The sequence below is a fragment of the Diaporthe citri genome (assembly GCF_014595645.1).
Source record: "Diaporthe citri strain NFHF-8-4 chromosome Unknown scaffold_14, whole genome shotgun sequence".
In the NCBI taxonomy this organism is placed as follows: domain Eukaryota; kingdom Fungi; phylum Ascomycota; class Sordariomycetes; order Diaporthales; family Diaporthaceae; genus Diaporthe; species Diaporthe citri.
Window position 1 is genome coordinate 394699 of NW_025064859.1, and position 12267 is coordinate 406965.

A 12267-nucleotide genomic window follows, 5' to 3' on the forward strand; every position below is an offset into this window, starting at 1 on the left:
GGCATAGGGACAAAGAAATTTGCGGTTGAAATACCGGTCAAGGTAGTGGAGGATTCCAAGTCTGGTTCTTTCGGTTACTTCAGGCTCGTTGTTTGGAATTGTGCACCTAAGTAGTCTTCGAGAAAAGTACATGCTTTGGATCGTCGTTATTGAACTGTCAATTATTCCTGGGCCGGTGAGATTGGTTATCGGCTAATCGTCGGCCTCGGCCATGGGGTCGGCCCCGCCAGACCGATCGGCACCGATCGGCTACCTCGGTACAGCGGGCCGGCAGCCGCTGCTCATGCCAGCCACCACTAGCGCACCCGGCTCGTGGATCCCAAGACTTCAACCCACGCAGAACATCACCATCGTCGTCCCGTCCCCACACGCTACCATGGGGTCTCATGCTGACCCCCAAAGAATTGGTGACTATCTCGCGTCATATGCCCATATTTCCTTGGACGCCATCACCCACAAAATCGATAAGGACCCAGAGACCACAACACAGGGCGCCATCACCGATCCGGAGGGGCGTCTCGCGCAGGCCGAGGTGGCGCCGTGGATAGGAGGTCGCGAACTCCTCGACGAGATATTTTCCTGCCTCTACGACTTCGATTCCCTTCCTCCCGAATTCCCCTGCCGCCTTCATGTCGACGCGACAGGCCGTGAGTTGTGCATGATTAACAGTGAGGCCGCTGTGCACTTGTTCGACGTCGACACTCTCTACAAACCAGCTAAATGGATCACCGAGTTTGCTTTGAGACAGCCCTCCCTACGCGACGCTATCACTGCCGTCCTACATCGTGGCGGATACAATGTAGATTCTTCGATGGCGGCGCATGGTGGTGAAAGCACAGAGGGCAACATAGTCTTTGCGCCGCATAGCAGGACGATCACGGTCCCTGATCACGCGCTACATGGGCGAAAGAGGAAAAGGGCTACATCTTCGGTCTCTTCGGAATTGTCACCGGGATCAAGAGAGCGGCTGCCTACGGACAGCGAAGCGATCGAGAGGAACAGCAGGGTAGAGGACGAGATCCAGGTCGCCCAGAACATGTCCTCGCCGGACCCCTCTCCGCGCGAGGCTCGGGACAGCAAAAGCAATGTCGAGGAAGTGAAGATCAAGGTCAAGGCAGGCCCCGGAGACTACTACTGCTCCTTTGTCCCGAAACCTCCGAGACGGCAAACCAGCAGCCTTCTGATAGTCGGAGAGGCTAAAGCCCCACACAAACTTACGCGCGGTCTCATCCAGCGTGCCCTGGGCGAGGACGTGACTATCGACACAAGGCAATTCATACAGGATGTCCGACAAGACGGGGCTGAGCCCCGGCCTCCTGACGATGTGTTTATTCGCGGAAATCCCGACAGCGGTTATAATTCACTCGATCAGAGATGGCTTGCAGCGGTTGCCACACAGATATACTCAACCCTTCTGTCCGAAGGGGCGCGGTATGGCTACATCACCACAGGCGAGAGCTATATTCTTCTTCGAATTCGACCTAACCATCCCACGACCCTCGACTACTTGTTACTACCACGCATTCGGAGCCCGCCAGAACGGTTGTCGCAACCAGCTCACGATAGGGGGCCCTGGCTCAAGTGGCTAGCGGAATCACCTCTGGCCCGGCTCAGCTGTTTCATTCTGCTGTCTTTCTTCACCGGGTCGCATTTAACAGACGCCGATTTCGATCAAGCTCATGCAAGCAGATCGTCAATGATCTGGCGAACCCCGCGGGACAGGGAGCAATCATATGAGTCCAAAAGCTTCTTGTCGGTAGCATCAAAAGATTCTGACCCGGACTGGACAGAAGCTCAGGATGCGCCCGGCCGCCGCACCCGCGCACCAACCCAGCTCAAGAGGTCCCGTTCAGAGACGATGACGGAAGATGAAGATGATGCGTGTCAGTACGGCACAGCCAAGCGCAGGAGGCTACGTACGCCATCATCGTCATGCATGCCATCGGAAGAGGCAACGATGTGCATGACTCCACCTGCTGAGACAATGCACATCAACTCGGTACCATTTTGCACATCTAGCTGTATCAGCTCGCTCATGCACCAAACAGCTGGCGACCCGTCATGCCCCAACTGGTCAGTCCATCAGCAGCATCCTCATTGCCAGAAGCCACCTACCTCTGCAGCCGACCTGCTGGCCATGGCACGAACCTCAGTGGACCTGCCGCACACACGTGGCCCGCAGTCTGATGTAGAGGAGAGCCCTCGGATCTGGCGTAGTCCTACTCCCAACGCAATTTACACTGGCCAGTTCGGCGCTGTGTCCGCAATTTTCAAAGTTCGTATCGAACCAGGTGGCTATGTACTCGTTGCGAAAGCTGCTCGGACCTATGAGCAGTCCGTGGGCCTTGACACGGTCCATGCCCTGAAGCGTGAGGACAGGGTATACAAGAAGTTGCGCGCGATACAGGGAAAAGTCATCCCGGTATGTGTGGGCCTGGTCGACTGTTCCGAGGACGAAACCAACCACAACTTGGGCCCCGGTCGGTTCCCGGCGTTCCTGCTGCTCAGTTGGGCCGGTTCATCACTCCTCAGCCAATGTACAAATAGCGCGGACGAAGCATGGCTTGCGCGACTACGTACGGATGTCGAGGCGCAATTGAAGCAGATTCATGGATTAGGAGTGCTTCACCAAGACGTCGAGCTGCGTAATTTAGTGATTAATCACGATCACGGCCAGCGCAGTGTGCTCATTCTGGATTTTGGAAGGGCTCTTACCAGAGGAGGGTTTTCTCGTCAAGTATGTAAGCGCACGGATACACCGTACACCAAGGAGGAGATGGATGAGGGCTTTCAGCGTTTATGCAAAAAGGAGAGTGAGCATTGTTGCGCACAGGTAAACGAGTGGGTGGCAAGGTCACGTATGCAATAGACTACCTCAGATATCACTTGCCAAGAAAAGGTACATTAAAGCAACTTGACCCCTGTATGGTGCACGGACATGTTTAACTAAAAGCAGAAATCCAAAGGACATGGGTGGTTGTCCCAGAAGGGGCATGCACGCATTTTAAATATACCTTTAATATAAATTATATAACTTAAAATTAATTAATATAAATTTATATATCCTTAAAAGTAATATTATAATTAAAATTACTTTATATAATAAAGAAAACCTTAACGTTTTTATTAATATCTTTTTATATAAACTTTTATTAATTCTTTATAAGCTTATTATTAACTTATATAATATTATCTTTATTTTATATAATATTATTTTTATTTTATATAATATTATCCTTATTATATATAAAAAATAAATTATTAAAATTAAACTTAAAGAAAAAAATAGCTTAAACTTTATATTAATATTTTTAAAAATATTATATATTTTAAATAATATTAATAAGCTTAAAGTATAAAAATAAATATATATTATTATTTTTAGCTTATATAATATTATTTAAGTTTTTATAAAAAGATATAATAATATATATAATTATATATATAAGTTATTATAACTTTATATATATTATTACTTTTTAAAAAAAGTTATATAATATTATATAAATATATATTTATATATAACTCTTATTAAGTATATTACTTATTAAATTAATATAATATATTATTTTTAAAAAAAAGAAAGAAACTTTATTTATAAAAAATAAATATTTATATATTTATATAATTAAGATTTTGCTACCCTTGCACCTAGCTTTTTACTGCCTTGTCTTTTTAGCTTAGCCTTATTTCTACTTATTACCCCTTCCCTAGCTCTCCTAGCCTTACCACATTTATATAAACCCCTTAATTACACCTCTGCTTTTCCACTATGTAGATGCCATGGCTGCGTAGCGGACACCCGAGAGAAGCTCGTGACACTGAACGGCCCAAGGAAACCAACACTTTTAGCTCACCCCACTGAACAAATGCCACCACCATTCATCAGAGTTAAAATGTTGTGCAACTTCCATCTGGGCGGAGAATAAGGTGCCCAAGACTCCGCCCGCCCGCCCGACCTAAGTAATGACGGCATGGGGGCCAACATCGCAGGGTTAGAACAGCTTCAACTTAATAACTCCCTTGGCTCAAGGTGCAAAGGTAGCTGTGATCACGACTTGATAGATTCAAAAAGAGTACTTCTAGCTAGTTTGAAAGAATCACGGGAATTGTAAACTTCATCGTCTCCGCCGGAGATTCTGAAATTCAGCCTCGATTTCACAAGCAGTCACCCCCTTATTCTATCCATTTAATGCGCGTCTCTGAACCCGATCAACTCGAATATGAGACAGATCCGGTGACTTTCAACATGGACATAATTCCTATTCACACACAATCCCATCCATAAACCCTTTCGACACCTCGATTTTATCAGCAGTGTCTTCAGCTTCTTCTTCCGGACAGCCACGGCTACTCACTGGCAGGACAGCCGTTGTGACCGGCGGATCACGAGGCATAGGCCGCGCCATCACAATCCAATTTGCACGGAAAGGACTAGACAAAATCGCCATCACATACGCCTCCAACAGTGAAGCAGCCGAGGCCACCCTGGCCGAGTGCCGCCGCCTCGGCGTCAGCAAGACCATCGCCATCCAGGCGGAGGTCACATACCCCCAGTTCGGCCCCCTCGTCGTCCAGCAGGCCCTCCAAGGCCTGGGCACCACAACCATCGACATACACGTCAACAACGCCTGTATCGGAGGGATGAAGTACTACCGACCCGTTCACGAGACAACCGCCGACATCTTCCTGCACCTCATGCACGGCAACGTATACAGCGCCATGGCGCTCACGACGGAATGCATGGCGCATTTCCCCGCCGGGGGCGGCAGGGTCATCAACATCTCCAGCGCCGCGTCCAGGCTCGCCAACCCTTCGCCCACGGTCGTGCACGGCGCGGCATAGGCCGCCCTCGAGAGCATCACGCGGTCGTTTGCCGGCGCGTTTGGGGTGGCCACGGGTGCCACGTTCACGAGCGTGTCGGTCGGGACGACGGATACGGATGCTTTCCGGGGCTCTGTGAACGGTCTTTGTAAAGGAAAAGCCAATCGGGAGAGAATCGGTGGAAGACATTATGGTGGTAATTTTTTCAGTAGGGGGATAAATTTATTGGAATTATGAGCGATGAGATTGTGTTCAGAAAAATGGCTGAGGCTCCACATTCGGGCATCCTGCAAACTTTGGCGGGCATACAAATACAAGCCTGCTCATATTGAGATAGATTGTGGAATGTTCGCCAACGGAGTATGTGACGCCAACAGGTCGCGTCAACAATGGCATCATGGAACAAGCGTGGACACTATCAGACATTCCGATCTACAGGGAAAAGTCGCTGTGGTGACGGGAGCAAGGTATGTTGCTACATTGTACACATCAATCGGCTACAAGTTGACGAGGATATCGATTTATAGCAGCGGAATCGGCCTGGCAATCGTTGCCCAGCTCGCCACATACGGAGCAAAGGCCTATTTTACCGCGCGTTCCCTAAAGAAGGCATGGAAAGCAAAGCAAACGTTGCTGGAGTCCCACCCAGGAGCCAATCCCAACAACACCGATTTCCTATTGCTGGATCTCACTGATCTCAGAAGCATCATCGATGCTGCTAATACTTTACAAAGAAATGAAGCCAAGATAGACATTATCAGTATGCTAACGACCTTCCGTCCCATTTCATCGCCGGCTGGTTCCTTAATTCTAACACTTTTTTCACAGTCAACAACGCCGCCGCTTCGACCGCCTCTATCGAACTTTTCGGTGGGGAGTGGGAGGTGCACATGACAACGAAGTGAGTTGTAACTTTCCAGTTTGAGATACACAGACATCTAACGCTGTTCAGTTTTATAGGTCCTTTCCTGTTCATCAACCGCCTCATGCCTCTTCTCAAGAGAGCCACCCAACAAAAAGACGCCGATGTTAGGATTATCAACATCAGTTCTACGGCTCAGACAGCGTTTCTGCCGCGTGACTTTGACTTCCAGTTCGACAAACCTAGTGGTCTTACCAATTCAGTCCTGCACTATCCATTGCAGTGGCGCCTAGGAGCCAAGTACGCATTCAGCTGGGACATGATCCGCTTCTCAGTTTCCAAAGCTGCCCTTGTGCTATTCGCGTCGGAATTGCAGCGCCGATTGGACGTGCAAGGGATTTCCATCCTCACACTATCGGTACATCTAGGCTCGGTGTACACCGAAGGCCTCGCTGCAGTTAACAACCTCTTTATCAGCACAGTGGCTCGGCTTTTCTTCGCCTCAGCGGAACAGGGTGCCGTGTCGCCTCTTTTTGCAGCCACTGCAAAGCAGGTCCGGCAGTCGCCTAAAACATACGAGGCCAAGTTTCTACTGCCTGTCGGAAAGATCGCGAGCCCTCATCCATTTGCCGAGGACGAGAGGCAGATCAAGGGCTTGTGGGTCAACACGACTACTGAGCTCAACAAGGCCCTTGATGCCCTGGGTCTTCCAGCTCTGGGCCCATGGTGACTGAGAGGATGACAGAGACGATTCGCATGCAGGGGAGGCTTGTAGATATAGTGAACGGTAAACTTGTTTCACAAAATGTACTTGATAAATAAGTCATGCACAGATGTGAGCGACGCCTGGAGTTGTGAATCACGTGTAAAGCTCTGCAGGTCTTCGCATGGACGTTGCGCGATGGGTGCACTGAGGGTTATCAAGGATGGGCCAGTGCTCGTTACTACCTACTAGGTAGACCAGGTCATAGCATCCGTGACGAAGAGTTTAGACAGCCGTGTACATATGCGCGGTCAACCGAGGAAATGCGGCCATATGCAGTTACTAAAGAAACATAATACTAGGTGTTGGAACAGGAAGCTGCAAATTCTGGCCACGGGGGTGTCGCCGCAAATTGTGATAGAATTTCTCAAGACGGAAGACCAGATCCTGTCTACTAAGAGGACGTTGCACCTAAGATCGCAAAAGCCCCATCCCTAGGATACTATCGGCGATGCTCAGAACATCGATCGCACAGTATTCTCGGACTTAGGTTGATGAACTTAGTGGTTCACAAGGACACTTCTCTCGTTCAGCAGGCCGGTTACTATGGCCAGTTCTTGAAAGGAGACTACGCCATGAAATAGCCATCAAGAACGTGCGCTGCGAGCGGCAAGTGATTTAAGTTAAAAAGCAAGCGATTCAACCGTGGCATTCGGACAATTGTGGAGGAACGGAGGCAGCGAATGTCTGAGAACAGTCAATGCGGGCGAATGAAGGGATGCGTGATTCCACAATGGGTAGATTTGAAACACAATGAGACCTCTGCCCAACTCGTAGCTGTAAACAATAGATGGCCCGTTTGCAGAATAGCATCACAAGGATACATAGACATACTCTATGCTTATCGCCCAGGAATCCAGCAGTGGGGAGGACCTTTCAACCACAGAATAGTAGAGCATGTCCCTCTGCAGGGTTTGTGTGGATCTCGTGCACCAAGTTCGAAGGTACCGACGCTCATCTCGCACGAGCTCATGGCTCTGCCTCAGGATTCTACGTGTGCGCTCGACCATTGAATGAATGCATTGTGAATGGACAAGCTGCCCCAGCATGCGGGGCGGAGCTTACCGTAGCAACTCGAATGCAATTCATTTGACACATTCAGACCCCCGAGGTGCAATAACACACCCACCCTCAACCATCTTGGACCAGTTCCAGCTGCTCGACCGCATCTCGACCTTCACTACCACACGCCAGCTCCCTCCCACATGTCAAAATTTCAATCCTGACCACCACTCCATCCCACCTGTTCTTCATCAATCGATCACACTCGAAGAAACACCACACTCGATTTCTTTCCAGCCCCGACCCATCACCCCATCGCCAATTATCCTCCTTTGTACCATCGCCACCATGGATCGGATCCTCAAGGGACGTTTTCACATCGCCAGCCAATGTATGGCCATTGGCAGAACTGTTTCGTCGTATGCAAGAAACGCCCTCAGGCGCTTGAAGGTCATGAGACGCGGGTCTTTGACCAAAGGCTCAAGCGGTCGCATGCGCACGACTGCTTCTACTCGCGCTCGAGGGCGTCGGAAGGCAAGACATACACTGCCTACCAGCTCCTCAACCTCTTTCACGTCGGCTAACCACAAAGAATAGTACCGCGCGTTGTGTGCGACGTACTCGCGCTGCTGTGACAGAGATTAGAAGTCTCCGCACAGCATCAGCAAGCAACGTCGTCACGATGGGCGGCCAGCGGACTATAACGTCGACGTGGATGGGGACGTGAGCATGGGCTTCGACATCGGCACCCACACTGCCTCGATCTTCTCGACGCCGCCGGCGACCCCACGAACTGTTCCCTCCCATACGCCCTCGACTCCCCAGACCTCTGGGTCCTCCTTCTCCCAGACCTGCAACGACACACCCTGCCCTGCCAACAATGCTTCCCGCCCGCTGCCCACCACTTCCTCGAATATCATGGAAGACGTTGTCTTTGACTCACCTAAACAAGCGCACAGTGGCCAACCTGCTACCTCTCGGTCACCGGCGAAAAAGGGCGTCTCGTACAACTGGCAGCCTGCTACGGCCCAGCCCGCTCTTCAGTCAACACCTGCTCCCAAACCGACACCAGCTCAGCCAACACCTGCTCAGCCTGCTCCTCAGCCTCAGGGTCCTACCGGTCAAGCAACGGCAGCTCAAACCCCTGCTGTTCCCGTCACCAAGGACACTGCAGCTTCAGCCCCTACGTGGGTGACCAATGATCCTGCACAAGTCTTCGAGACACCATCATGGTCCGTCGCCATCGCACCGCTTTGGGAAAAGGTCGAGTCTCTCCCGTATCTGCCGCCTGGAACTCAACTGTGGGATGCCGCGGCTTCTGTTCATGTCTGGGCAACCAATGACCCTGCGCTGGTTTTCAAGATACCATCATGGGCCGTCACCATCGCGCCGCTCTGGGCATCAGTTGAGTCTCTGCCACGTCTGCCGCCTGGAACTCAACTCTGGGATGCCGCAGCTTCTGTCTATTTCTGGGCAACTAATGACCCTGCACTGGTCTTCGAGACCCCGTCGTGGTCCGCAGCTATCGCACCGCGCTGGGCCACTGTTCAGACTTTGCCACAGCTACCGCCTGGGACTCAAGTTTGGGAATTCAAGGGCTCACTGGTCCCAGTTGTTCCTCAGCCTCCTGCAAGCAATGACTCGAAACCAATTCCTGCCGATCAACCGACTTCGTCCCATCCGCCGACGAAGCATCAGCTTACGATTCCTTCCGTCCAAGCACCAACAGAAGTCATCCATGAATTTTCGTTTGACGATTCCATGCAAGCTCTCGTGGGCCAGTTGGTTACATGCCATGTGTCAGAGCCCGGCACATGGGCTTGGTCAGAGCCAAGTGTCTTCGGCATGTTCATCAGGGACAAGAGCAAGCGCGAGAGCTTCCATGCGCATCTGGTCACCATGGCGAATACAAGGCTTCCATCGAGTGACAGCAACGACGGGTTGAACAACGTCGAGCCCCAGCGGGGTGCCCAAGAAGCAGTCATCCCACAGAGTTTGACTGCCCTTCCCACTACCGAGGACAATGGCTCGCCGTCTGCCAGCCCTGATGCAATGGTCCAGGAACAGCCTTCAGTGGTGGTGGCTTCTCAGGAGAATTCTGCTGGGCCTCAGCCCGTAGAACAAGCTGATGTGCCATTCCCAGACCCACCGCAAACTGCTACGGTCGCGGGTGTCCCCAACGAGAACGGCAGCTCCGAAGAGGTCATGGAGACCGAGGAATCGCAGTCCACCGATCAGGGCGTCGCTGAACAGATTCATGTCCAATTCTCCGGCACAGCACAAACTACTGCGGTCATTGGTGTTCCTAAGAATGGCGACTCAGACGAGGCCATGGAGATGGAGAGCTCTCAGCCCACTGGTGAAGGCAAGGATGTTGCTGCACAGGGCGAGTCCGACCTCACAGCCAGCACGTTTCAATTCGACAACGTGCCCCAGCTTTTTGCAGAGGTCAACAATCCGTTTACCAATGCACCGACCTTCCCAACCAGCAATCCCCTAGTTACTGTCCCGCAGTTCGGTGGCCAAGTGCCCTTTTCTATGGCGCCGACTGCAAATGATACGGCTTCGCAGGAACAGCCTTACGAGGTCGGTAGCGACGAGGACCCGAACGTCGATCTTGAGTTCGACTTCAGCAAGCATTTCAGGCGCGCTGCTCGAGCTCCTGCTGACGCTACTCCCGGCGCTCCGCCTGCTTCCATTTCCCCGGCTGCTTCCTCTGCTGAGGTTCCAAGCTCTGCTGAGACCTCTTCTTCCTCTTCTGACGCGTCTCCTTCTTCCGAGGAGATTTCCACACCCGAGGCTTCTCCTCCCGCTGAGACTCCTCCTTCTTCTGAGGCGTCTTCTCCCACCGAGTTATCTCCTCCTGATAAGGCTTCTCCCGCTCTCAACGCCCCCGCTGGTCCCATTTCTCAAGCCTCTACTACTGTTTCGGCTGTGACGGTTCCTTTTTCTCCTCCCCCACTTCCCTCTGGCGGCCTTGATCTCTCTGCTGTCGTCCCTCCGCCTGTTCCTCGAGGGGACAGAAAGAGGATCAGGGACGCGGAAACCGAATGGATGTACGACCAGGATTGCGATCACTACGCCAAGGTGACTGTACTCGGGTGGACTCCTGCTGAAATGATGCAAGAGCAGTATGAGCTGAGGAAAATCATGCTTGCACAAATCAAAGCCAATGCGCACATCGCTTACGATGAGGAGTATGCCCTGCAGATGATGAACGATATGTTCTACGACATCCTGCCGCGCCTCATGTCCGAGCTCCTGTTCCCTCTTACCGAGTGGACAGAAGCCGAGCAAGAAGACGAAGCGAAAGCCTTGGTGGACTCCATGCTCGAGGAGGAGCTCAACGAGAGGAGCTTCGAGATAATCCAGGAAGCGTATAAGCCGAGCTTCCGGGTCAAGTTCCCCCTCTGTCGCGAAAACCTCTTCGAAGTCTTCTCCGAATGGTACTTGAAGTTCCTCGCATATGAGCTCCCCTTCGTCGTTCACAATATGACAAAGGAAGAGATCTTGGGCTTGAGTGAGCCCTTTGAGGATGCCATCTGGAAATACATGGATGGTCATCCTCCCAAGGACCGAGCTTGAGCTGGCCGCAGACGCCTTGTTCCAAACTGTTTGAGTACCAATTTCGAAAATCTGTACGACTATCACAGCTGTCATGGCATATTATGAGGTGCGAAACCATGACGCTTGGTCAACACTAACGGGCGAGAGGTTTCTTTCTATTTCACTACTTTTTTGACACCCGCCAGCGCCTTCAATCTTCTAGAAAAAGCGGGTTCATTTTCGACGTGCGATTCAATGCTTCCAGTTGTTTGACTGCTTGTCCAGCACCACGCTTACTTCTACCGGGTGCGACGTGGCGTCGTGGTCTTCTTCAGCTTGCCAATCCAATACCCATACAGGAATGGTTCTTCACTGAGAGAAGGTAGAAATCCTCAGACTACCTTGTTGGGTGCCAGTGCCAGAGTGAGGTTTCTCAAATTGCGAATCGAATACCTTCGCAGACTTCCCACTTGTTTGGGGACTCGCAGGACACTTCTTCGCATCGGAACACAGGACAACCGGAAGCACCACCATTGTCCTCAAGCAGACGGCAAAATGTCTTCATCGTGCCATCTGCTCTCTTTCTTCGCCGCCGAACCAATCCTGATGCCACTCCAACCACGTCCACCTTTCCTTCATTTGCCGACAATACCATCGATCCACTTATTTTCATCCATCCCGATACAGATTTGCTGCAGCACAATCACAGCAGCAAGATCTTCTCACCCCTCCATTACCAACCCCGTTCTAAGTGTGCGGATACGTGCTCCCTCTGTCTGGCCAGCAGAGTCGGGCAAGTTGAAGTCCTCTTGGGAGTGAGGGTCTGAACCACGAAACGACAGGCATTTCAAATCTTTACCGAAATGCGAGACATCTTCTGCACGAAACATCCTCCTTCATAAGGATGAACAGGCAGTCGACCCTCGTTCTCGCCACTTAGTCTAGTCACATCCTGTGCAACGACCAGTGCGAGATACTCTGTCACATCGTGAGTGAGAATATTCTGGGATGGAGTAATTGATACGTGAGACGGAATCGAAGCCGAAATGACAGGCGTTTCGGAAAATGTTTATCGGAACGTGAGTGGTCTTCTGCCTCCGTGTCCCCCCTTCATGCGGGTGAGCAGGCATTACTTTCTCGTCCTCAAAATCAAGGACTTTGTCCGGCTCTTCCGTCACGGCAAATGGAACTCACACTGGAATCTGGAATGGGGCAAGGCTTCGACTGGGGATGAGCGGTACAGAGGCGGCTCGCTTGGACACAGCAGGGG

General features: G+C 51.4%; 3 protein-coding genes across 3 annotated transcripts; all 3 read left to right on the forward strand.

Moving 5' to 3' along the window:
• Positions 1-211: 211 nt before the first annotated feature.
• Positions 212-4845, forward strand: INS49_005056 (uncharacterized protein; the record flags this gene model as incomplete). The annotated part of the gene is made up of 2 exons (XM_043165843.1): positions 212-2645; positions 4370-4845. The coding sequence occupies 2 exons, from the start codon at positions 212-214 to the stop codon at positions 4843-4845; spliced, it is 2910 nt and encodes a 969-aa protein (XP_043017606.1).
• A 965-nt stretch (positions 4846-5810) lies between these two features.
• INS49_005057 (uncharacterized protein) lies at positions 5811-6416 on the forward strand (the record flags this gene model as incomplete). The annotated part of the gene is made up of 1 exon (XM_043165844.1): positions 5811-6416. One exon carries the CDS (start codon positions 5811-5813, stop codon positions 6414-6416), a length of 606 nt encoding a protein of 201 aa, XP_043017607.1.
• A 1717-nt stretch (positions 6417-8133) lies between these two features.
• INS49_005058 (uncharacterized protein) lies at positions 8134-11036 on the forward strand (the record flags this gene model as incomplete). The annotated part of the gene is made up of 2 exons (XM_043165845.1): positions 8134-8174; positions 8411-11036. The coding sequence occupies 2 exons, from the start codon at positions 8134-8136 to the stop codon at positions 11034-11036; spliced, it is 2667 nt and encodes an 888-aa protein (XP_043017608.1).
• Between the last annotated feature and the right edge of the window lie 1231 nt (positions 11037-12267).